Source organism: Prinia subflava, chromosome 1, assembly GCF_021018805.1.
Source record: "Prinia subflava isolate CZ2003 ecotype Zambia chromosome 1, Cam_Psub_1.2, whole genome shotgun sequence".
NCBI classification, from domain to species: Eukaryota; Metazoa; Chordata; class Aves; order Passeriformes; family Cisticolidae; genus Prinia; species Prinia subflava.
The window spans coordinates 67,291,356-67,316,811 of record NC_086247.1 but is presented as its reverse complement, the minus strand read 5'-3'; the positions used below and the strand labels follow the sequence as shown (position 1 = coordinate 67,316,811).

At 39.4% G+C, this 25,456-nt stretch overlaps 1 protein-coding gene across 8 annotated transcripts in view; it reads left to right on the top strand.

The window, feature by feature from the left end:
• Positions 1-25,456, top strand: part of FHOD3 (formin homology 2 domain containing 3) — a 380,756-nt gene that overhangs the window by 322,844 nt on the left and 32,456 nt on the right. For all 8 annotated transcript variants that reach the window (XM_063399128.1, XM_063399121.1, XM_063399112.1 and 5 more), the window contains 4 exons: positions 1,480-1,638; positions 9,709-9,891; positions 14,506-14,625; positions 15,104-15,265. In XM_063399128.1, the coding sequence (XP_063255198.1) occupies positions 1,480-1,638; positions 9,709-9,891; positions 14,506-14,625; positions 15,104-15,265 (624 nt within the window). The remainder of the gene's footprint in view (positions 1-1,479; positions 1,639-9,708; positions 9,892-14,505; positions 14,626-15,103; positions 15,266-25,456) is intronic.

Here is a 25,456-nt window from a genome sequence, read left to right as displayed (position 1 = left end):
TAGTTGTTCTGGTATGATGGAAGGACTGTGGTATCACACAGGTGCTGGGCAGGCTGCAGGAACCCGTGGGCAAACCTCTTGCTGTGCAAGCAAGGTTCTGAGCTATGCCAGAAAAAGTTATCTTTTTAATGATGCAGCTGCTTTCCCCAATATGGGCTGTCCACAGCTGGAGGTGCTTTTGATGAATCCATATTTACTAACTTCCAATTCAAAAACATCACACAGGCCTGGCAATGGGGTATTTTGTGTCTTGGTGACTGTGGTGCAGACCCAAAGAAAGTGAGGGACAAAGCTCAGTAGTCTAAAAAATAATCCTGAACACAGATTGAGACTCAAGCAGTAAGTCTCCTCCTGGCCTCTCCCCAAATCCACATGAGATGAAAGACTGATACATCAGCGTGCAGGACTTCTCCCTACACTCCTGTGCTTGACAGCATTCCCTGATGGGGAAAAGGAAGAAGAACCACAGAAAACATGTTTGCACTGCTGACATATATGCAGAGGGAAGAAAAAAACCCTGAGTGTGACGGGCAGAGTCCTCTCACCTTTCAGCTACCCAGGACGACATGCATAGTTACCAAAGAGAGACCTAGCATGAGAGAGAGAGAGAGAGACATGCTGAGGTGTAAAGCAAAGACCACATTCAACACTACCTTATGCCATATAAGTGGATTTCGAGTCACCTTGCATAGTTGGTTCACATTTTGCCACTATAAGGATGGGGAGAAAGAGAAAGAAATTCCTTGTATCTACAATAGAACAGAATTTAAAGCATTTGTTGCCAATTCTTTGTGATTTTGTGATTATTTGTACTGGAGGTAAGATCCAAGGATATGGATAGTCTCAAATAAAACTTTGAAAAAAGCATGAGGGTTGAAATTTTTCTGCATTATAAAGGACTTGACAAACATATGAGCAGCACTTGGAGCTCAGAAAACCATGCCAGTGCCTCCAGAGAGGCACCTACAGCTCCTTTGCCAGTGTCCAAGGTGAATTTATAGCACAGGAGAATGCTGGCAGGCAGGTGGAACAATTCTGTTTCCTAGCCAGCTACACAAATGAGAGAGGGTCTGGATTGGTGCATCCAACAGGGAACTGAGCCCTGGAGCCCCTTGGCTGCCCATCTGCTGCACCATCAGTTCTGTGCTGGCAGGTCCTGCTGCAGAGCAGACCTCTGGCCTGGCAGAGGCAGTTTCAGGTGTTTTTCAGACTGGCTCGTGTCCCAAACTGCCTTTCTGAGGACTGTGTCAGACTATCCTGGCTTTGCACGGCAGCATTCAGATCTCTGGATCCTGGCAGCTCATGTTGATAGGATAAGGATGGGCTATAGGAATTCAGCTGGTTTTGATGCCTGCAAATAAATTAGGTTTACATTCAGTGTCAGCTTTCTTTAGTGGGGGAAGTCATTAGTGAAAGGCGTGACTTCTCCTTTATAAAGCAGATCAGAGGAATAATGACCTTGTTCTCTTCTTTCCCAAGAAAACTGCTGCGGATGGGAAGCGACAGGAGATCATTGTGTTGGACTCAAAGCGAAGCAATGCCATTAATATTGGCTTGACTGTGTTGCCCCCTCCCCGCACCATCAAGACTGCTATTTTGAACTTTGATGAATATGCCTTAAACAAGGAAGGAATAGAGGTAAGAAAGAGCAGTCGATGTCTTCAAGTCTGCATTTTTGGTACTCTTTTTCCCTATGTTGCATATGGTACAGGCCAGACTGGTCATGGAAGAATAAGGAGTTGTATTATGTCATGTCTGAGTGTTGAAATTTGTGAAACCACTGGAGTGGGCTCAGAAGCAGGAAGTATCATGACAGTGGGCATGCTCAGTGATCATGGATATCTGCTTTGTTTGAGTAGCAATGGTGTTAATTCCTGTCAGGTCTTTCAGAGTATTACCTGAAGCTTGACTGAAATATTGTGAGCAGCAAAAATAGGCAGTGAGTTACTAGGGCTGATGCAACTGGTACAGGGTTTAATAAATACCATGCCTATAATAAATATCGTGCCCAGCTAGCTGTTGGAGTCAGTCTAGATTGTATATCTAATGGAAAACAAATACGGCAACCAGTTCTGCCCAGAATAGCATTTATGTGTTACTGTTGTTTGAAGAAAAGCAGTTGGTATAAAGATTACAGATGATGTAATTTTTACCGCTACGTGTTTGACTTTGCAGATATTCTTACCAAGATCCAAGATGAGCTCTGTTTATTTTTTTTTTATCAAAATATTTTTCTTCTATGAAGTGTAAAAGAAGCCTGTGGCTCCACTGTTTTTTTCATTATGGTTATATTCATTTCAATTTTTTTTCCAATAAGCCTATATCATCTAGTAAGTGTAATCTGCACAACTATAAATCTCAACCAGAGGCTATCAGAGGTCATATATTAATTCACAGTCACCAGTGGTTTGGCACTGTTTTTTTGTGATTTCCCCCTTTCTACCTTCACCTTGCTGACTACAAAAGAAAATGAGAAAATCTTCCTGAACTGAAAATGGTGTTGCAAGCAGTTGGATGCAAAAAAAAAAAAAATGCTTAAGGCAAAAAATCCTTCTACCTAGAAGGCAAGGCTTGAATATTCTTTTTTCCCCAAGCTATATTACTTTTTGCTATATACATATTTTACTCATATTATGAGGGTGACAGATCATTCAAAACCAGTAATTTTTCATGACCCATTCCAAGTACCCACCACTGCAGTCTGCAGTACTAAGCTTTAAAATACTGGAGAGAAGTACCCCTCTTGCCAAGCCCAGCTCACAGGCATTTAGATCTCAGTGCTGTAGGCAGAGTTTCCATACAAAGTCCAACATAAAATGGCTGACAAAGGAGGAGAAGCCTTCATTAACTTCTATGTATCCTCTCCTTAGAATTGTGTCCTTCTCTGGCTTCAGGTGCTCTGCACAGCCCACCCTTTCCGCTGCCAACATTTGTCTCTGGGCTGCCCATCTGCCAACCACCTGTCATGGTGTCCACAGCTGTGCTTTGTACCACCACGCCCTCCTTTGGGTGGCCTTTCCATTAGCTGCCAGGAACCCATAATTTCATTTAAAATATGTATGGAGGTGGATTTCAATTTGAAGAATTTAAGAAACTGAGAAATTGTACACTATTAATATACTTGCCCAGTGCTAAAGAAAGGGTCTCTGAGGTCTGTCCCCACAGCTTGATGTGATGTGAGTAATCCTAATGTGATCACTCAGGTATTTGAAATCAAGAGAAAGGGTCAGTGCAGCAGAGCTCAGGTACTTTGTACTTTGAGGCATTGATTCTTGATTGGTTGGGATGGATTATGTCTATGGAGCAGGAGCTTTTTTTCCTTAACTATGTATATTTATTTACTTCTTATCAGGTAAAACCCCACACTGAATTCAGATTTCCTTTTCAATCCCAAGTATTTTTCTTACAGCATGTTACAGAGTCAGGCCTTTATAGTGACAGAGATGGCTGGATTAAGTTATGCAGTACTGGCCAGGTAGCACACAGGTTGATACAAAAATGCATTATTGTGTGTCCCACTGTTTTCAGCAGATCCCTGCCTCAGTTTTGCATACTGTCCCTTTGGTCTAAAATGCAGCCAAGCTTTTTTCCTGTATCTCTTCCCTTTTTCTCTCTGGCCAATGGCTTTAGTCCTAAAGTTAGCATAGAGGGAGGAGAGGTTATTGTTTCAGTCTAGACTGTTTAAAAGGTTTCTGGTTCATATCTATCTAAATATAAGGAAATAATTGGTAGCCACTTTGAATGAATCAGTAATAGTGTGAGAATCAGCTTCATTTATTAGAAAAACCACAGATAATACAGCAATTTGCTATATAAGCAATTGATAGCTTATCTATGGGTTGATTGAGGCAGGACTGGTATGGGAAAAAATATGCAATTTTGCCTAATAAAAAAATTGTACTACAATGGATACTCAAAAGCCTTTCTGCACAATTAATTGTGTAGAAGAGATATCACATCCAGTAAGCAGAAGAGAGAGCAAGAAAAGAGATGTATGCAGTGTAAAGAGAGTAGAAAAAGAGATGTGTGCAGTGACAACATAACATCCGCTGCTAAAATTTCAGAGAATCTATAATTTAGGGTGGTCTTCAGCATCACCACTGTCATGTGAGTGTGTGTGTGGCTTTAGTTCTGCACCTCAGTGGATTAAATGGTGCCTTAAAACTGACCTTAGCGATTCCCTTAAGGACGGTGGACTAAAGCAGTGCTGGCAGTAGTGCTAGCAACAAGGCAGGGATGCAGTGGGCTGCAGGCCCAAGTTCATGATAGCCCAATTCATCATCAAGTCCATCATTAGACCAGTAGGGCCTCCACTGCTGCCCCACATCCTGCTGAATGCTGTTTTGCTTTTGACATTGAACTCTCGTTAGTAATCCATAATTAACTTTTTAACTTTAAATATATAAATAAGTGGAAACAATGCTCCAGTTATTTTAAAGCCCTCTATTCCTAAGTATGGTATGTATTTTTTGGTCCCAAAGTGGTTAGGTAATCCTGAGCTGGGGGACCATGACACTAGAAAGACAGATATGGTCCACTTAGTATGCAAAGCGGCCACTGTCTAAGACGTATTTTCAGAGGAATGCACATTGTGTGTTTGCAAGCGTGAGCCAATCCAGCTAAAAAAAAAATTGCCACCTTATGTTTGCCAAAGTGTTTGTGTTTTCCTTTCTTTGAATGCTTGGCATTCATTGTGTTCAAACAACTTGGAGCTCACTGCAGAATAAAGAATTGCCTCCTTAGCATGGATGAGGTCTTGCTGTGAGTTAAGCAAAAGAGGCAAGCTTAAAATCCTGGCACCTAATTTTTATGTTTCAAAGGCAACAGCAAGAATGGAGTCCAACAAACCAGCCCTTAGTAGCAAAGGAAATGAGTGGATCCCTCTACAAAGGGCTGCTCAGTAGGGAAATGTAGACCAAAATCAAATAATACCAAAGACTATGGTTAATTTAGCAGACTAAAACTAGGGTAATGCTGTGAGGAAATTAACATGGTTTGTTTTCTGCATTACAATATGGCTTTGTGATGCTACACAACGTTGATTGCATTAGTAGGTACAGCTTTTAGTAAATCTTTGAAATTAAGAAATCTCTCCAGATGTGCTGTACCCTCCATACCAAGATGTGCTACCCTGCACACCCGTAATAAATAATTCCAAGTACTGATGTCTGGAGTAACTAGATAGCCCTGAGATGTAAAAACGAGTAAGAAGTGAGAGCTTGATGTTAAAAAGGCCAGATGGTGACATGTGTAAACAAAAATCAAATTTTGATTTTTGGAAACAGGTAAGGTATTTACATTTTTATTCTGATCATTGGCATGGTACATCAACATTTGCAGTTTCCAATTTGTTTAGCGAATGCTTTGTAAGAGTGTGATGAGATGTTTCAAATGATGCTAACTCGTGTGACCTGAAAAAACACCTTTTTTCACAAGTCTAGACAGAAAAGAGAATGGCCTCAGTGGTGCCTTTCTGGCTAGACACCCACAGTCAGCATTTCACAGCCCTAATCTGTTTCAGACTTTATTTAAAGAAAAAATGCCACACTTTCTCTCCTTGCAGCAAACCAAAACATCATCTGCAGTTTCTGTGACCAGCAATGACATGGTCATGTATTTCTGTAGAGAGCTGAGAAAGAGGAGGGGCAATGATGTCAGATCCTGATTTACAGGATGGTCATTAGCATTTTAGATGTCATTCTTTCTCAGAATTGGATCATTTTTTGAAAGAGTTGTAATAAAATTAGTGCAGGCAGCTTCCCTTACAGTGAAGTACTCACCTTCATATGCTGTTACATTTTCCTAGAGTTTCTACAGGTAATGCAAACCAGCAGTGGGTCTTGTTAACAGCTGCCTGGGAAGCTGAAATATGAGAGAGCCATTCGAGATTTGGATTGTCTTCTGAGGCCTGTCAAATATCTGCTGAAATACCCACTGACATCTATTTGGTCATGCAGCTTACGTATTTTGTTCTTCAAGCCACAGAAAGCTTTGGACAACAACAACAAACAGATATTTGAGTTACTAATGTTTTTCAGGCTGTTGTTCACACCTAGTAAGATCAGGTGAAACCAAACAGAGAAGACGAGACACCCCTGCAACCTCATCATCACTGAGAAGCCCCAGTATCTCAAGAAAGAGAAAAAACTTAAGCACCTAATTTCCTCAGAAGCACTGGGATATTCACCATCACTGCTTAGGTGCTTCCTTGCATCCCACACTGAGGTCCATGACCCTCAGCCATATGTTGTTTTGCAAATCTTCCCTCTTAGGAACTCTTGGAGATTATACCTCAGAATGGCAGATTCCAAGAAATAAGCAGTTTGATCCCTTTGCTGAAAGTTCAAGCAGGTGGCTGAGCCCAGCAGCAGACTAATCGGGGTCCATTATCTCATGCAAAAATTGCTTATTTTCCTTCATTATTTGTGCAGGGGTTTTTCTCAAAACATAAGACTCTGGTCTAAACAGTTGTGTGAGAATGCATGAAGGGGAAATACATGTGTCATATGTACTAGAGAATATGAGCATAGGGTTTGTTAATACCCAATTCTTTAATTGACCTGAAGGTTGGTGACACCACCTAAATTACAAGAAAAGACTGAGGGAGCTGGACCTGTCCAGCCTGGAGAAGAGCAAACTGACAGTGTCAATGTATTTAAGTATCTGAAGGGAGGGTGTCAAGAGGATGCATCCAGGCTCTTCTCAGTGGTTCCCAGCAGTAGGACAAGAGGCAATGGGCAGAAACTGATGCCCAGGAAGTTCCACCTGAATATGAGAGAGAAATTTTTTACTGTGCAGGTGACCAAGCACTGGAAAAGGGTGCCCAGAGAGGGTGTGGGGTCTCCTTCGCTGAAGATACTCACAAACCATATGGTTGCAATCCTGTGCCATGTGCTCTGGGATGGTCCTGCTTGAGCAGGGAGGTTAGATCAGTAGTCCCACTGTGGTCCCTTCCAGCACAACCCACTCTGGGATTCTGTGTACTGGGAAGGGCAATAGGAAATAAATATTGGACTCTAAGGTATTTGTGATTTAATGGTCACATCAGGTGCCAGTAACCTTCTGCCCTGCTGTGATTTTATGCTACTTTTAATGTCAGGGGTTTTTTCAAAAAATAATAGAAATAAAAACTAAAATAATAATAAAGTGGCAGATGGTGTACTCATCAGTTTCTAGCACTGAACAAATGGCTTAAATTAGTCATAGAGTAGAAATTAGGAATAGCATTTCACTACTTGCTCAGGGGCACACCAAGGATGATGGCCAGCAGGATTAGACTCATTTGCCCAAGCAGATCAGGAGTGGTGCTGTAGGTCATTGTTACGAGGGCACTTGCACCCTGGATGATGTGAGACCTGCCAGCAGCTGTGCCCCCACCAAGGCACGGCTTTCAGCAGCAGGGCTGATCCTCAGCAGCTGGCACCACAAACACAGGCTCTTTTGCTTGGCATCTGCTGTTTCACATAGTACAGTTCGCAGCACAGCAGCCTTGCAGAACTTGGACTTGAACACTTTTTGTCAGCTCCATCTATCTTGTGATGTTTATATAAAGCTCAAGGAGGAGGAGAGTCTCTTTGGAAATAAAGCTTACTGTTTCTTTGCTCTCTTTAAAATACCCCAAAGCAGTGCCAAATCTGGAGTGAAGGCATTGCCCCACCACAAAATACTTGTGGGATCCCCGGGTAGCTGTCAAAAGCCCTGGTTATTTCTAGGAAGCAATTGAGAATATTGCTGCAGTGTTAGCCTTCAAAAAGGCATCAGAAGCATTTTTACATCTATCACATGGCTACTGCTAAACTCTCCATGTATGGATGTTCAATATGATCCTATTTGCAAGCTTGTCTTAGCTGAGGGCGTGTTGGCATCCTCTTGTTATGGAAGAGAGAAGTAGGCACTAAGATGCCTGACTCCTCCGAGGGATACTGTGAAACACCTTTCTTTATGAGTTTCAGCCTCAGTCTGTTTTTTGTGCAGACTTTTTTAGATGAGTATTGGTTCACCACTGAGACCATGAAGCAGCTATTTATAAATCTAGTTTTATGTTAGGTATGATCTAAGTTACAGATTTCAGCATGTCTGGGTGAATGGATGGATGGATGGCAGACACATCTCAAAATCAATACACAAATGCTGTCAGTTGGAACATGTGTACATCAGAATATTTTCCAAACAGTCCTTTTCAGGCTAAGGAAAAGCATGAGACTGTATTGAGGGATTTCTCTCTTCTCCTTTTTTTTTTCCTTTTTAAAATTTTTACCTAAGATATTAATTTATTAAGGTAGAATCTTGAGTGTCCAAGCAAGGAGGCTTTTTTGTTGTCGTTGTTGCTTATAACAACAAAGAGCAAGAGAGAGAGACAAAATTAACTGAAAAAATGCTTCTTTACTAATGTTTATGAAAGCCAGCAGAAGAAAATGGACAGCAATACAAATGCCATGGCTGAAATTAAATAATTAATGTTCAACAAATTGAACATTATTTGCCTGGTTAACTCCTGTTCTTAGCCTGAGTGACCAGGAAGAGCCCCTTGCTCTCTATCCATGCTTAGCTCCAGTGCTGTACAGACAGCTGGGAGAACTATCAGTACTGGAAGGGGCAGTTGTGCTGCTGTGATGCACTGGCTATGTCCAGTGTTGGAACAAGGCTGTAGTTTGGATTGGCAGGTCTGATAGCTCTTTGGCTGTATTTTTATTATTCTCTCCTCCCCTTCAAAACAGCTTGTATCATTATAGACGGCTACAGCAAAAACATGTCATTCCTGAGATGAATAAACATAAGTTGTGTTAAAAATCCACTTTGCTTTAAGGAGGCATTGATCAGTAGGGTTGAGACCTCAACTTATCTGATGCCTTTATGTTGTTTTGCTTTTCCTTTTTATTTTGAAGTGCATTCATTGTGTTAAAAACTGATTAAGAAGCAATACCTTAGAGAGCAATACTTTCAGAAGGAAAGCTGCCACATTGACAGCAGAAACTGAAACTATTGAGATCCTTTTTCAGATAAAAAGAAAAAAAAGCCATATGTTATGCCATGCACAATTCCACTTTAAATTCAATGTGTGTTCCTTGGGAAGTTGTCAGTTAGGGTGGAATCTTTACAACTGACCTAGTAAGCTGTCATAATTTCCGTGTTCCACAAGAAAAACAAAACAGACTGAACAAAAAGTAAGAAGTTGTGGGAAAAGCATGGGACATGAGTCTTCAAGTTACTCCTGTGTACTTCCAAGTGTGCTCGAAGATTTGTAGATATTGGGGCTAAAAGGGACCTTAAAATCTAGTCTGACTTGCTGTAAATCACAGGCCACCAAACTGGTCTCCTTCTACCCTTACTTCCATATGTAATTTAGAAAAAGATATTAAGTTCTGACTTAAACATATGAAAGTTGATGAGATCAGTCCTAACCAATTTCCTTTTATCTCCTTCAGTGTTTCATCCCATGATTAGCCATATCTGAATACAGATTTCAAAAAAATAAAATGGTATTTTAATCCAGATACATTTTTAAACAAATTTCAGGTGTGTGAGACAGCAGTCCTCATTTTGCTTCCTTGTGCAGTGGATTAGTTCTTGGTTATTACTGCGCTGTCCTGATTTAACAGCCAAGGACTTGAGGACTTCTACTGTGGCTGGTGTGGGGTCAGCCAGCAGCCAGCCTTCACACTGCTTTCAGCCCCACTGCAGATGCTTGCCTTTTGTCTCCCTGTCCAGAAAATCCTGACCATGATCCCAACCGAGGAGGAAAAGCAGAAGATCCAGGAGGCACAGCTGGCAAATCCTGACGTCCCCCTGGGCAGCGCTGAGCAGTTCCTTCTCACCCTCTCCTCCATCAGCGAACTCTCCGCCAGGCTCCAGCTCTGGGCTTTCAAGATGGACTATGAGATAGTGGAAAAGGTGAGGGAAGGCACAGGGATGGGTGGAGACCCTTCCGAGGCTTTGCTTAATCTTTCCCTGACCTTGGTATTATGTGGACATTTTGAGGAAATGGTAAATGGGTCACTTTTTTTTCAGTGGCCAACCAGGAAACAGCTAAAATGATCCTTCGTAATCGCTTCCTTCTATAAAAGAAAATTAAGAGATTATGTCTTCCTTCCTTTAATTAGTCAGTAATGATATTGAAACAAAGAGGGCTAAATCTCTGACACAGCTTCTCCAGATGTTGTTAATCAGGAAATTCTTACTTCAGAGCAATGAGATTTTTTTTCTTTGGTAAAGATTGAGTGAGGAGTACCATATTCAGTCTTATATCATGAGAGTCTTGATCTTAAATCCATTTGAACTAAGGAAAACACCATCCATTAAGGTTTTTTTGTTTATAGCTCTCAAAATTCTAAACAAAAGACAGTTCAGTCACCTATAGTTGTTGCCACCTTCTCCATGGATAACATTCATTTAAAGAACAATATAATTGGAGTGTCTGTCAAGAATGATGAATTATGGGCAAAAATTTTTAAATTAGGGTAAAATTTTGGTGCATAGATGATACGGAATGAAACTGTGTAGGGGATTTCAGTACTTGCTGCCTTTCACAGGGTCTTGAGGGAATCTCTGCACAGGGACTTCCTTTTGGCTGCACTTCTGGTGCATACCCTGGCATTGCCATTAAATCAGCTCCCTTCTCTACTCACTAGTTTTGTATATATATATCTGTGCACATAAGTGGTTTTGAAAAATTAGTATAACTGACTTAAACATATGAAATTCAATGAGATCAGTCCTAACCAATTTCCTTCCTGTGGGATACGGATTCTAAAAGGTGGGACATGCTCATGAAAATGCCTTATGGTTACCTAGCCATGGTTATTTCATGAGTTGTGCAACAGTGGATTCATTTGCAGATACTGTCAAAATTATTCAACCTTTACTTAATTTTCATAGATGTTAGGATATGCAATTGCACAAATACTCGGGATTTTTAATTGGAATATTTTTGTATTAACCATTACATTTCTGATTTGTCCAGCAAAATACTTGTATCTGGCATGAATACTTTTTTGCCAGTTTGTTTTTGCTTTTTTCACTCTGGTACAGCTATTTATTCTGCTTTGAAGTTACCACAAGGCTAAATTGTACCTTCCATGTAAAATGAGTTAGCTGTAGCTGTTAATCTCTGCATATACCCAGATTTTCTAGTGTCCTTCTTGTTCAAAAAGCAACATTTGAAGCACTGCTAAAAGCTAAAGAAATTCTGAGATTTTTCCTTTTGCCACAAAGTTAGTTAATTTATTGCCAGCTAAAATCCATATAGAATGGACGCTAGTACAAAATTTCTCAAATACTTAAATCACTCAAAGAAGCAAAAGCTGTAGTGAACACAAAACCAACATTTTTATCCCTGTTTGAAGGTAGATAGGACTAAGCACAGCACTTACCATAAAGTGGTAGAGGAAGTAACATGTGATAACTGTGATAAAGTACGAGGAGAGCCTGATAAGCCCGGCAGAAAAGCAGAGCTAGGGCACACAGCTTGGGTCTTGGATGAGGACAAAGGAACAGGATCAGACACCAAGGGTGCAAGGCAGAGCGAGCACCTGGGTGTCTCCAGTATCAAAAGGTTAAGGTCAGAGTTTAAGTTCCAGGTAACCAGAAAATATACATGTTATTTAGACTGAAATAACATACTGTGATATTCAGTTTTACAAAATGAAGTAATTCGTGTTAGTGATTATGGTGATAAAAGAGACCCTTGAGCTGCTAACACTCACCTTTTCTTGAAACAATTTTTTTGCGGAAGATCTGTCTGCAAAAGGTCAAATGCTTCATGAAACTTAGGTCCCAAAATCACATAGCTCCAGCTTTTGTCTTTTTTTTTTTTTTTTTTTTTTTAGTCTGGCTTGATCTTTTCTTTTTAAATCTTATTTTGTACTAAGGAAAATTTGTAACAGTTCAAAATGCACTCATTATTTAGCAAATCACACATATATTTTATGTAACTTCCATCAGGCTGGAAGTTTTAGATGGGTCCCGATTACCAACAGTGTGAAATACCTAAATTATTGACAAGACCAGGGTTCTCATACGTGAGACTCTTCTGCTAACTTGCCAAGAATAGAGTTCTGCCTAAGTAGGTCTTAGTTTCATCTCTGGCAACCTTCAAGAAAGAACATGAATTGTTCAAGAAGTGGGTTAAGTGATCCATTGTTTATGTTCATGAATAGCTTTTCAGGCATAATAAGAGAAATCATCTTTCTTAGCTTGAATTTAACTAAAGCAAGTCAGGGTACATTTGCAGGGAGCATCCTCGGACTGTGAGGGGCTGATTTGGATGGGTGAATAAATACTCACTCTTTTCTCTCTATAGAAAACTAAAAAAAGAAAAAAAACCCTTTCCAAATTATTTGCTTGATAATGTGTATGCTGCTTTGAAATGTTAACTTATATGCTTACCAAAGGTCAGTAGTGGAACAATAATTTATCTCACCTTTTTTTTTGGTATCCCAGTTTAAATGCACAGATAAAAGAGGTTCAAAAATTTGCACTGTGTTGCTACTCATTCCTCATATGGAAGTACTTATGATGCAGATATTGTCAAATTTTATTACCTCAAAGGGAATTTAAAGGTCTTAAAAAAGGAATAGAAACTTTGAATTGTTTTATTAAGGTCACTGCAGATAAATACATCCTTTTTACTGACAGCTTAAAAGATCACAAAATTAATAAAATTAATATAAGCAGGTGTAGAAATGTGAAAAGTACAATGAGTTGAGTTTGTTTTTTTATGTCAAACATTTATCAGGCAATATGAGGTGTCTTTCAGACGGAAGTTCTGGGCCAATCCTCAAATTTCATTCAAACCTAATTTTTAACTGAAAAATAAAATGTGCTATCCACGGACATTAGGCATCTGCCTTATCTATCTGCCCTCTTTAGGTAGAAGGCGAGTTTTATAGGAAGCAAGAGTGGGTAAATTTGAAAAAATCAGAAATTTATCTGATTGTTCAGTATCTTGCACACTCTTTTTTATTGTTTTTTAATCCTAAAATAAAATAAGAAATAAAGAGTAATTATAAATATGTACTATATGCAAGAAAGTCTAAGGTCAGATAACTTGTCTAAATAGCTAAATGAAGAGCTCAGTATGGACTGGTTTGGAAGCCTCTTATGCCACCTTTTTATTCACCTGGAGAATGTTTTGAATTAGTCTTTTAGGAATGTTTCTTTCAGGTTGAAAATTGATCTAAGTGAAATAGTTCAGAAGCCCATGTTTACCACAGATTCAGAGCAGTTTGAGTCATCCCATAACAGAACAAAATAAACTAAATCAACTCTGACTTTAAAGCAACTCAAAGAATACTGTGCAGCACTTTCATTTTAGTTCACTTCAATAAAGTCTTGGATTATTTAGCACCTCTCCTCTGATGTATAAACTACTTAGCTCACTAGCTCATCTCTTAATTTGTCTTGAATTTGCCATATTTTTTCAAGAGACAAATTGTTCTGTAGTGACTAGAAATGTGTTTCATTCATCTTTTATGGTAAAATAGCACTACAGTTGTTGAGGGAACCGTTGTACATCTCCAAGAAAGTGAAGTTCTCAGTTACTTTGCCTCTTGGTCTAAAATAGCAACTTAATTTTGGCTTCTTGGCTCATAAAGAGTATAACAATTTAGGAAATTGGGAAAAAAAAATCTCCCTGCCCATGGCACAGGGGTTGGAACTACATGATCTTCTGGTCTTTTCCAACACAAACCATTTTATGATTCTGTGAAAAGAATGCTGCTCACAGATGCTTAGAATGGCATTCGAAGATAGAAACAATGTGAACTGTTACTGTGCATACAAAATAAATAACTCTGGGCCTCACACAGAGACATAGAAATAGGTTCTGTCAACTCAATTACCCTCACTCTCTTCCTTTGAACTCTCTGGTGTAGTTCACTTCCTGAGGTAATGGAACAAAATTTATGATTTCAAACCCTACCAGTATGCATATCTGTACTCAGATAACATGTGTGCATGAAAAATGCATTAAATTAAAAGATTAAAATGAGACTGTTTGTAAAGCTTGATGTTTACAGCAGAATTTTTTTTCCCAATTTTAAATTCTCACAAGCACAAAACCGTATCTAAAACACAGAAGTGGCCATCATTTGGAGAGATCTGTAGGGTCAAGCTACAATTGTAAAGCCAGCAAGGTTTCTAACTTTTTTCATTTGTTGTTCAAAGATTAGGAAGAATACTTTTAAGAAGCTTTTTTATCAGTTGGGACTTGGGTGTGTTCATGCATTTAACTGAAATGCAGCAGCGTTCTTCTGTTTGGAATCACAGGATCATCCCCAGGACAAGTAAGGCAATTGCATACATAAAGGAACAACAGTAGGAAAATATTTTATGTACTTTTTTTTCTGTCCTTGCCTATGATTTATTAGCTGGAACATGGAAGAAAGCCAGCACACATGGCCAGTTTACACTCTGCAAGACGCCAGTTCAGGAACTTTTTGCAGTAATTAATCTAAACCATAGAGTTAAAAACTAACCTTTACTTTCTTGTTTCTGTTCTTACGGTAGGAAGTTGCAGAACCACTGCTAGACCTAAAGGAGGGAATGGATCAACTGGAGCACAATAAAACTTTGGGATTTATCCTTTCTACTCTGCTAGCCATTGGGAATTTTCTGAATGGAACCAATGTAAGCTTGACATCCCAGCACTTCCCCTGCAGCTTTTTCCTTAAAAAAAACAGAAGTCAAAACATTGTGAAAATTGCAACCCACTATTTATTTTGTACCAGACAATTAATTTAGGGAATAGAACGTGCTTTTATTGTGTGTTAGGGTGTTCTGTGTTGTGTGTTACCTCTTTCAGCATAATCTAAAGGAAATGTGGAGCTAAGCAGTGTAACTCCCTTAAGTGTAGAGTTGATGCTTTGCATTTAGAGTGTGAGAACTGTGTCATGGGTCATTTCACTGCAGATGGACTGATTTTAGGCCTAGTCTTCAGCAAGTTAAAAATTAATAAAAGCAATAAGTTTCCTCTCCTGTAGGATTCTTCTTCTTTCCCCTCTGCCCCTTACTGGTCATCATTTTTGCCTACTAATCTGCATGGGAAGGAGTAAGCATTTTTATTTTTATTTTTTATTTCTTCCTTTTGTTTTTTTTCCCTTTGCAGGCCAAAGCTTTTGAGTTGAGCTACCTCGAGAAGGTTCCAGAAGTCAAGGACACAGTGCACAAACAGTCCCTCCTGCATCACGTCTGCACTATGGTGGTAGAAAAGTTCCCAGACAGCACTGATCTTTATTCAGAGATTGGGGCCATCACTAGGTCAGCCAAGGTATGTCCAGTAGGTAAATACATCTATATGTACATTTTTATAACACCTCCTTGGAGTGAGATATTTAAGATTTTATTCTTTTCTTTGGTCTTTTGATCCTCCCTGGTTGCAGCACTATTAATGAATGTGTGTTTATTGTGTCATTTGCACTGAATTTCAAAGATGCCAGTACTCCTACTTCTGAACTTTATTTCTGTTTGTCACAAGGTTCCCTCATCAGTGCACTCTCAGGCACTGGTTATGACAGCCATCTTAATGTCACGTACATGATTAATGTATATAACTATTAGGAACTACTTTCAGGTTAAAACTTTCTTTGGCCAGTACCTTCAGATATATTTATTCCGTGGTTTGGGGAAATTTCTTTTTTAAGGCAGATGCCTGCTTGTGTTTTAAATCCAATAGAAGGAATGAAGTTTTTACTAGTAAAATTGTTTCCAGAATTAAAGAGTCCTTGAAATACTTGGTTTAACTCACAGAATCAAAGAATGGCTGGGGCTGGGCAGAACCTGAGCATATGAGTCCAACCCTCTGCTGAAGCAGGTTCACCTAGAGCAGGTTGCAGAGGAAAAGTTCCAGGCAGGTTTGGAGCATATCCAGAGGAGGAGACTCCACAGCCTCTCTAGGCAGCCTGTTCCAGTACTCTGTCACCATCAAAGTAAAGTTTCCTACATTTTAGTACTCCTTTTCTGTCCTCCTCCTGAAAATAATGTTCATGGTTAGGAGTTAGGGAACACAATAGAAATAAAGAAAACTTGTGGCAGCACGTCTTGTCAAAAAATGGTAATTCCCTGGTTAATGCATAGGTCCGGTCAATGGCTTGATGGAGTATGGAGATTATTTATTACTGATGTGGGCAGGCATAATAGGAACACTGTAAACTCACTCTTAAATCTCTCAGAGTGTGAGATTTCATTAATAACCCTTAAAAATAGGACATTGCTTGATTAATGGAGTAAACGTGGCAGATGGCAAAGAGAAAAATTCGCTTTAGGAGTCATGTCTCATGGAAATGGTACTGATTACAGCAGATAATTATAGTGTCCATCTAGTCCAGTGTCTTGATTCAGACCGTGGCCAATAACAGCTGCTTGACAGAAGAGCAGAAGAAGTTTCTAAGAGGATGAAAGATTTCTCTTAGAAAAATGTTATTTCATGAGCCATAATTCTCATTATGTGCATGAAATAGAGGAATGATTCCTTTTCCAAAGGCCACCTTATTTGGATGTTGGGAGAGGAGCTGGAGAGTGTGGAGGCAAACAACTCTGTTTGCCCCCATGACCCAGGACTTCTGTATAATACAACATTTTTTTTAACTGCAAAAATGAAATCTTATTTTGGCTCCTAGTGCAGTTCTTGCAACAGTGAATTCATAATCTTATTTGTTTCTGCTTTTCAATTTGCCAGTTTCAGGATTTACTATCTGAATATACTGAACAGTCAAAATATTTTTTCTCTCTAATTAACAGAATAATTTAGGTTGGAAAGTATCTCTGAAGGTCATATGACCCAACACCATTTTCAAGGCAAGACAAAATTAAACTAGGCTGCTCAGATCCTTGTCTAAGTCTTAAATGATCCTTTTATATCTTTTTCTTATGCGACCATTTCCAACTTTTCCTGCATCTTACTTTTCTAGAATGTGTTAAACAATAGTAAATACAGTATTTCAACCTCTCCTTATCAATGCCATATCTTACTGTGTTTGTCCCTTCTGCTACCTTTTGTTAGATGTTCTGAGGTTTCCTCTGTGTTCTTTGGCTGCTGCTACCCTTTGGACACCCGTTGTCACAGGGCAGTTCCCAAGGACATCCAGGAACTCTCCTGAGCTGACAGAGCATTCAGAACTCTCAATGGGTCGGATGCTGCCGTGCACTGTGCACTTCATTGCACTCTACAGCAGGGACCATGATCTGATGAAGAAGATTTACTGCTTATCTCTCAAACCCCTAATAATCTTCAGTCAGGACTAATCTGAATAATTTCCTGCCATCTGTAGATTTTACCCTCTGGATGTGCTTCCTTGTTTCCAGATAATTTTGAAATACAAAGTACAAACCGTGAGACGCCTGCTGTTAGCCCTGTCAACAAATGAGAATCAATGTGTATTCCTTCCTTTCTTTTGCCCTCTTAAACCTCACAATTCATAGGTGGCCTCCCAAGAGGCTCTTGAAAAGATTTTGAAATTTGATTTTCTTTACTTACTCTTGTCTATTTCCTATTTTATAAACATTCAGATATAGTGATTATATTTATGTATTAAGTTTCCTGTCACTCATCCTTTCAGTCAAGTTATACAGTAATAAAACCTGGATCTTTGCATCAACTTCGCTGCTTTTCTAGGGATAGGCAAAACTTCTGCTATCCTCTGATTCTCTTAAGTTACCATGTACAGTTTCATACATATTCATATTCTTCTTAGCCAGTGGCTCAATTTCTTTATTTTAATTGATGTCAGAATTATTGTATTCTACTTGTTCACTGCTTCAAAAGATATAATCTCTATCCAGCCTGTGTTTCTGCTTGTAAGGTTTCAAGCCTTACTATTAGTTCATGTCTATTTTCAATATAATACAGAAAAAGGAAAGGAGGACCAGAGCAGGTTTTTCCCCAACATCCTCTGTGGTGAAGTTAGATGAAAAGTCATAATCTTGCTTTCCTTCTCTAATTTTTGTCTTCCTCAGTTTCTTTCATCCCCAGTGGTCCAGGACCTCCTACATATTTTCCTTTTTTTTTTTTTTTTTTGATACCATGAAGGAATTTGTGGCTTTTGTTTTATATCCTTAGATATTTTAGATTCCATGTCTTTTCTCCTGGTTTTCCTCTTGTACAGCATATGTTTAGGCTCTGGTGTATGGCCTTCAGTGAGTTTGATTTCTCATGTTTGGAAGATTTAACTTTCTCCTATGTTTTTGTTTTTAATTTGAGTGATTCTTACTTTCTTAAGATTTAGGTATATTGGTTTCTCATTTCCTGCTTCTTCTCTTTGCTATGAAGTTATTTCCCTTTTTCCTTAGATTAGGATCAAGTTAATCACTAAAGAGAAAAATTACCACAAAAGAGAAGAGCTTTCGTTTTCCAAAATTCTCATCACCATATATGGTGTTCTCCCAAGTGGATCTTCTATTTTTCAGTCATAGAAAGTGGAAGAAAGCTTAGCCTACTGCTGTCACTTATAAAAAAAATTGGGTCTAAGAGCATGCAAAATTGAGCACAGTCTTTCAGCCTGTGGTTTGCTGATCCAGTGGCCCTGCCCAAAGCGGACAAAAATCTAAAAAGGCCAGACAAAATCACATTAAGAGAAATTATAGCCTTAACCTTCCCCGTGTCGCCCAAGGTCTCCCTCCTTGGGATGTTCCTGCATGTGTTAAACCACTGATGGATTACTGTAACAAGCTCTATTCCCACTTGATCATAGCTGCCACAAATCAAAGAGTTAGGATGTGGAAGCCATCCAAGCTGCCCTCTTCAAGGGAATGTTTACAGACAAGGCGAAATCTTGGTTTAAGAAAGCTGACAGGAAAGGAGAACTAATATTTCACTGTGGATTAGGCTGTATTTTGAGCTCCATTTTCCCTACAAACTTCTTTCAGAAACCACAAAGGCTAAACAATTTCCATCCTGTAGATAAACAGAGATGCCCCTTCCCCTGAAATGCGCATCATATGAGAATTTCCTGAGCATTAGTTCACTTAAAAAACCCAAAAAACATAAAGAAAACAGGCTGCCCCACCAAAAAGGAGCTAGAAACAAAATGGTATCGTTCTTTCAAAACTTGTGGTTTTTTACTGAAGGATTGCATTCAAAAATGGCAACAAAAAAGTGGACATTAGTGAAAAAATTAGAGAAAAAATAGAATTCTAGATAAATAAAAGCATTTTTAAAGTTGTGCACAGCACTGATTATTTAGTATCATGATTAAAATCACTTGCCCTTTTTATTTTCTTAATATTTTAAGTTGTTTTTTTTACTGAAGTTGTACCAGAACTGATGTACCTAATACTGAAGCAGACGTTCAGATTCCTGCACTTAAGCTCAAGTGTTGTTCCTAGAAATTTCCTTAAGAAGCAGTTGCCTCAGCCCCAGTATCTTCTCTGTTAGTGAGTAAAAAATTTGTCCCTATTAAAAATGCTCATCTTCTCTCTCTTTACCCCTAAATATATCCCCTGTGCATCTGAAACTTGGCTAGCTCAATAGAGTAAATTATAACTGTAATTTTCTTCCCCTGATTTTACTTACAAGATGTCAAACTTCTGTCTGGTTTTTAACCCCTGCAACAAGACACTTGGGCACAGGACACTCACAGCTCCTAGGCAGTGGAGAAGCAGGCAGCTTTTAAAAGTAAGAAATAGGAAATGTTAGCAACACAGGAGGGGGCAAGGATAGCTGATGGGAAAGAACTTAGATGAGCCTATAGCATACACAGGGGAGAAGGAAGCCTGCAGCTGCCTGCCCTCCAAGGACCTTAGCAGGGAGACATGAGGAGAGGGGAGCTGGCTGGAACAGAAGAGACATTTGACATGCTGTAGCTTCTGCCTGATACATTGGAAAGCAGAGACAGGATTAAAAACAAAAATTAAAAAAGGTAGGGATAATCATGCTGCCTCCTGTACTCTTTCAGTGGAGTTTCTCATGTCTCGCTTGACAGAAAGTATTTGTGTGCAGTTATCATTCAAGTATGTTTTCCCAACATTATTTCAAACAAAAATAAATGCCAAAAGTCAAATTATTTTCCATGGAAAAAAAGTCCAGGAATGCAAGGTTTCTTGCAGTCATTCCTTGTAATGGCAGCAGCTGCCCCAGATCCTGGCATGGGCTAGCAGGAGCAGAGGTGAAAGCAGAGTAGGGAAAGGCAGATCCTGTTGGCTGCAGGGCATACTGGGACAAGCAGGAAGGAGCTTCCATGGCAAATGAGACTTTGAGGTTGTGTCTCAAAGAGAGCAGATGAAGTTTGCACATGTGCCTGCATGTGCCTGATGGCACTGTGGTGTTTCAATAACATTCCAGGTGAAAGGACTGCAGGAATTGTTGCAGGTGACATAACACCATCTGAAGGCACCTACATCACTGTGTGATATGGCTTCCCTTTGTCTCAGATTGTGGGAAATGCCATACAGCACCTGCAAAAACATCCCATGTAGTTAGGATATTGTTTAATGAAGTAAAAGGCAATGTGTATGTAATTGGGCAGACTCATTTGGTGATACCTCAGTAAGCACCTCTGGCACCTCTGTCCTTTAATTTTTCATTAGTGGGTTGATTCAGGTGTTCTCATTTCCAAAAGTATTTTCCCAGAATAATTTCTACCTTTTATCCTAGAATTAGGAATGTCTGAGCAGGACCTTCTTTACATATTGCTTGCTTTAAGGAGCTGGCATATATCTCACCTAAAATGCCTGCCCACAGTGTGCAAGCCAGACTAACAAGGGTCTTGGGACAATTCTTGTGACACTTGGTGAAGGAAGCCAGTCTGGAAATATTAGAGGAGACAGAGTTTTGAGCATATGCCATAGAAGGTCTCTGCTCTCAGATGACAGTGTGTTTGCAAGGAGCAATTCTCAGAATTTCCTTTGGCACTGAACCAACTCAGGAAAAGAGGAAGATTTCACGTTCCCTGCCAGAACGCATCCCTGTAATAATGTGAGAATGAACGGTCTGACCCTAAATTATAAACAGCTCAGACTAGACTGTGGTCTGCTGCAGAAACTATCTTGAACTTTGAAAAGAGAAAGCTCGTGTGTGGTTATGTATATCTTTCTATGAGGTACAATAAAATAGTTGTCATTTTATTGTGCATTTAAGGCAACATGTCATTGTGAAAGCATCAATCTTCCCTTAAATGCACCTTGTGACTTAGATAAAAATGCAGAGATGTAGGTCTTCCTTAGAAAATAACTGGATTTTATGTGTTCACCACTAAATGAAACAAGCTATAGCAATAAACAATAGCGTATCAAACACCAGAAACCTTTTACAAGCATTCTGAGGCTATGCAGTAAGTTATTCACTGGCCTTCAGAATAAAACTTTGGATATGGTGATCTTGAAATGAAGTGCTTCATCAGTTTCCATTCATTTATTTGTTTGGGGTTTTTTTTGCTTCAATCCAGTTGTGACATCTTTGACCTTGTTGAAGAGTTGAATGTTAACATAGGTGGCAGGAAACGTGAGTGTATTTAGATGCAGCATCTGTGACTTCAGGATGGTTTTGTACTTGCAGCAGTGGGGGAGCTTAGCCCAAAGATTAGAGGAGATTTAGCTGGAAGAGGAAACGTGTTTCTAAAGCACATTCCAGCTAAGGGAAAGCTGAAGAAAAATGACCTCTTATCTCTCAGTGGCTGCAGTTGTTTGCAGTGCATGGCAGTGCATACCTGGAGTTGTATATGCTGCCCTGGGGAAGGCACTCTAGTGGAAGGCACTCTAGGTTTGAGCTACAGCATTTAAATCCCAGTGTTACCTCAAAGCAGCCATGCCTCTCTCTCTCAACAAATAATAGTGTGCAATTCCTGTGTTGCCGTGAGGTATTCGTGGCTACACAGAGGAATAACATCCCAACCCAAAGATCAGAAAGGCTCCTTGATCCATGTCCTGCCTGAATGATTGGTGCATGGTCTAGCATTTCATGAATGAGAAAGTTTTAAACATTTATACATGGCATGTGATATTGGATAGAGTTGAACTTGAAAAAAATAGGCCTTGTAAGGACCAGTGTTCAGGGAACCAGAACAAACAGGGAAGTAAATGCTGAGCCGTTTGATGGTGGTGGCAGTTTTTGAGTCAGGTGAAAACCAGTGAGAACAGAAGCTGTTTGGGAAGTAGGCGTGTCATGAGGTACTGCATTCTCAGCCCAATGGAATGAGAAACTTGGTAGAATTCTTTTTATTTTTGTTGTTTATAGCAAAGTCATCTGCTTCTATAGCAAGCAGTAAAATAGTGACATAAAACGATTAAAGAGAGTGCTGTTGTTTCTGGCATGTGCTTGGAAGGTTTTATTCTTTGGTCTGAGTCATTTGTGCAAAATACGGTGGCGTGTGAAATTGAAAAACAGAGTTTTAATTCTAAAGTTGCCCATTAGTGAGTTTAGGGCAGTTCTTTGCTGAGGCTGACTCTGCAGGGCTTTTGTCACATAAACTTGTCTTTACACCCTGTTTGCATATACTCCTCTCTGATAGAACAGTATCTACTAAGACACTTCTCAGAAGACTTGAACAGTGGGCCTAGCAAGGGATTTCACAGATTCCAGTAGTTCTGAATATTTTTTAGATACCGTGATTGTGAATGGAGAGGAACCTGGCCAGAGAAAAGAGGAACATATCAAATATATCCCAGAAGCATTTAGAAAGTAGCTTTTTCTAAATTGGTTTACAAATTAAAAGAAAAATTTCATAGTGTTTGAAAGAAGGGACATTCCTATTTTGCATAACAGCCTAAGACCACTCATTCTTTTTCCTGCAGAAAAGAACATGTATTAATTTTAAAAATTTTAGCAGAGGGTAACTATGCAGGACCAGCATGCTGCTGTGTTTTGCACATATATGTACCGAGGAGGAAGAATAATATATGTTTCTACCTTCCTCCAAATCCTTGGGCCAGGACAACATCTGCACACTGCTGTCCAGCAAGAAATCTGTAATGACTATTTTAGATTACTGCTTCCTTTTATTCAGTGGAGCATAGTTATAAAATAACGCCACTGCAATTCTTGTCTGAGTACCTCCTATGCTGAGCTCTCCTGCAGCCACAAGTCACCTGAATTCCTTCTTAGTCCCAGCATGACCATCCAGCTGCAGGCAAGAATTGGTGCATCTTTCCTTTCAATAAAGAAAGAACAAAAAAGAGTAATTGTGTTTCTTTACTATTATACATCATTAATTCCTTTAGTAAAGTGTTGGAAACAAGCACATAAATCAGGAGGTGCAATCCATGCTCCCTTGGCAATGCTGTGTATGAACTGGTAAAAAGGTAGTATGGTATTATAAATGCCTTTTTATGTTTTCTTATGGATAATATATTGAATAATTGTCATTGTTATTCCACACAAGTTTTTGTTCTCCTTATCATATGAACACATGATTGGGGATCTCTTGTAGTTGGGGTTTCTCACCACCCCTACTATATTTGTATATAACACCCTAAGAAGAACCACAGACCTAGAGCAGACTGAAATGTAGTGGGTTCTACACACAAAATTGGCACTGGTGAAATAGCATTTCATAAAGTATCAAGTGGGGTACCTGATTGACTCCAAGAAAAACTGGAACTTTAATATTTCACATGAGGATGTTTTTCTGCAAGTATATTCCTTTCTGTCCACAAGCAAGTGACCAGACACTAGAGAGCCAGCAGACAGAGATTTCCTGAAGGTTTGGCGCATTCTTTCAGGCGCTGTACAGTTTGTCTTTGGGGAATGCACAGGTACATTATCCTGTATTGGAGTTCCTACTTGGAGTCTGCTTCTGCTCCAGCCCACCTGTGCTCCACAGAGGTTTGTTCCAGGACAGTTCAAGGGGCCTTCTTACTGCAGTCTCCTTAGGACTTCTGCAGAGGAGTGAATTTTTGTTTGTGCTCAAAAACCTTGTGAGTGTCCCTTAGCCCAACCTGCCAGCCCAGTCCCTGCTGGAACTTCCCACTCTTGTGAATGTGCTGTTAGCAGGCTTCAAGGCCAGGAATTCTCCACATTCCCCCCAGATTCATTGTTCTCCAAAGATGTTTCGTGAACCCGTACAGGCCTGAACCTCAGAGCTTTTTGATAGATTTAAACTCATTCTGTCATAAAATGTCATGAATTTAAATTTCTCAGCTACAGGAGTGGAAGACTTACCCATCCAGGTTGGATAATTCTTACTAAGACCTAAACCTTGGACTTTTTTGGTTTTTTTTCCTTAACAGGAATGCTAGTATTTTTCCCCATGTGTGTTTTAGATACACCATCTGTGGAGAGCAGCAATGTGTTTATCATCAACAGTGAAAATACTGACCTGCAAAGGGCTATTTTTTTTCAACATGTGCATTGATATGGATATGAGGAAAGCAAATACCCCACAGCTGCTCCGCCTGCAGGGCTTTTCTGAATAGCAGAGTGGATCAAAGGATGTTTTTATTTCCTTGTGAAGAGGAAAAATTCATCACTTTATAAATCACAGCAAAAACAAATCAAATCAATACCAGGAGCTTTTTAATAATAATGCATTTCTTATGGCTTTTCTCAGTATAGGTCTCAGCAGTGGATGCTGCACACAGCTAAGAAGAATGAAATAAAACCTGCCCCTGATACTGGTTTTCATTTAGCATTAAGGAATTAACTGGTGCATGAGACAGTAACATCACAAGCACTGATATGTTTAGAATCTGGGAGCTAAGTCTGTATTTTATAGCTTGAATTCATCTAAACTGTGAAGTGGTATTATAAAATCATTCTTTTGTTCTTTCCTTTCTGTAGAATTCCAGAACATGTTAGGTAGTTTTATGTTTTCTCATCTGTTGTGTGCTGTGGCTGGGTCATTGATGCACCTTGTTGAGTTGTTAGCAACACGTCCTGAGTGTCTTCTGTAAGAGTATCACGATTTGAACACCTTTTTTGGTTGATGAATAAAGGAGAAGTTCACCCTCACCTTCTGTGGAATGTGTTAGCTTCTGTCCTGATGAATGTTACTGTAAGGTGCAATCATTTATTTTAACTGTGTTAAGAGACTTTCAGAGTCGTTATATGATCTCGTTACAAGCCAGTAAATTTGTGTTGTATATCAAGGGATGAAAGTTAGTGCTGAGGTCACTAAATAGCACATACTTTCAATAGAGCTTTAAAAAATTCTGGCCCATGAATTGTGTGATCAGAACTAGATCATCTATTAACAAGCCAGTGCATGACTAGGGAATAGATCCAAGTACTTTCTAAAATGGAGAATTGTTGGCAGGGTACAACACTGAGCAGTAAACAGGGTATAAAAAGCTTTGAGTAGTAGAGAAAAGGATTGAGAAAAAGAGAAAGTTTTGTATTACCTCAGAAAGAACTGAGTCATGCAGTTGCTTGGTGCAAATACAAATTATTAGCAAGGGATAAAACACATCACAATTTTTTTGTCCCTTTTCTAGCAGATAGGCCTCCAAGAATAAAACCAAATATGTGTATGGGTATTTCTTTGTTTTCAGTTTTCCTTACTAACATTACATGTCTAGACATAGTGTGATAGAG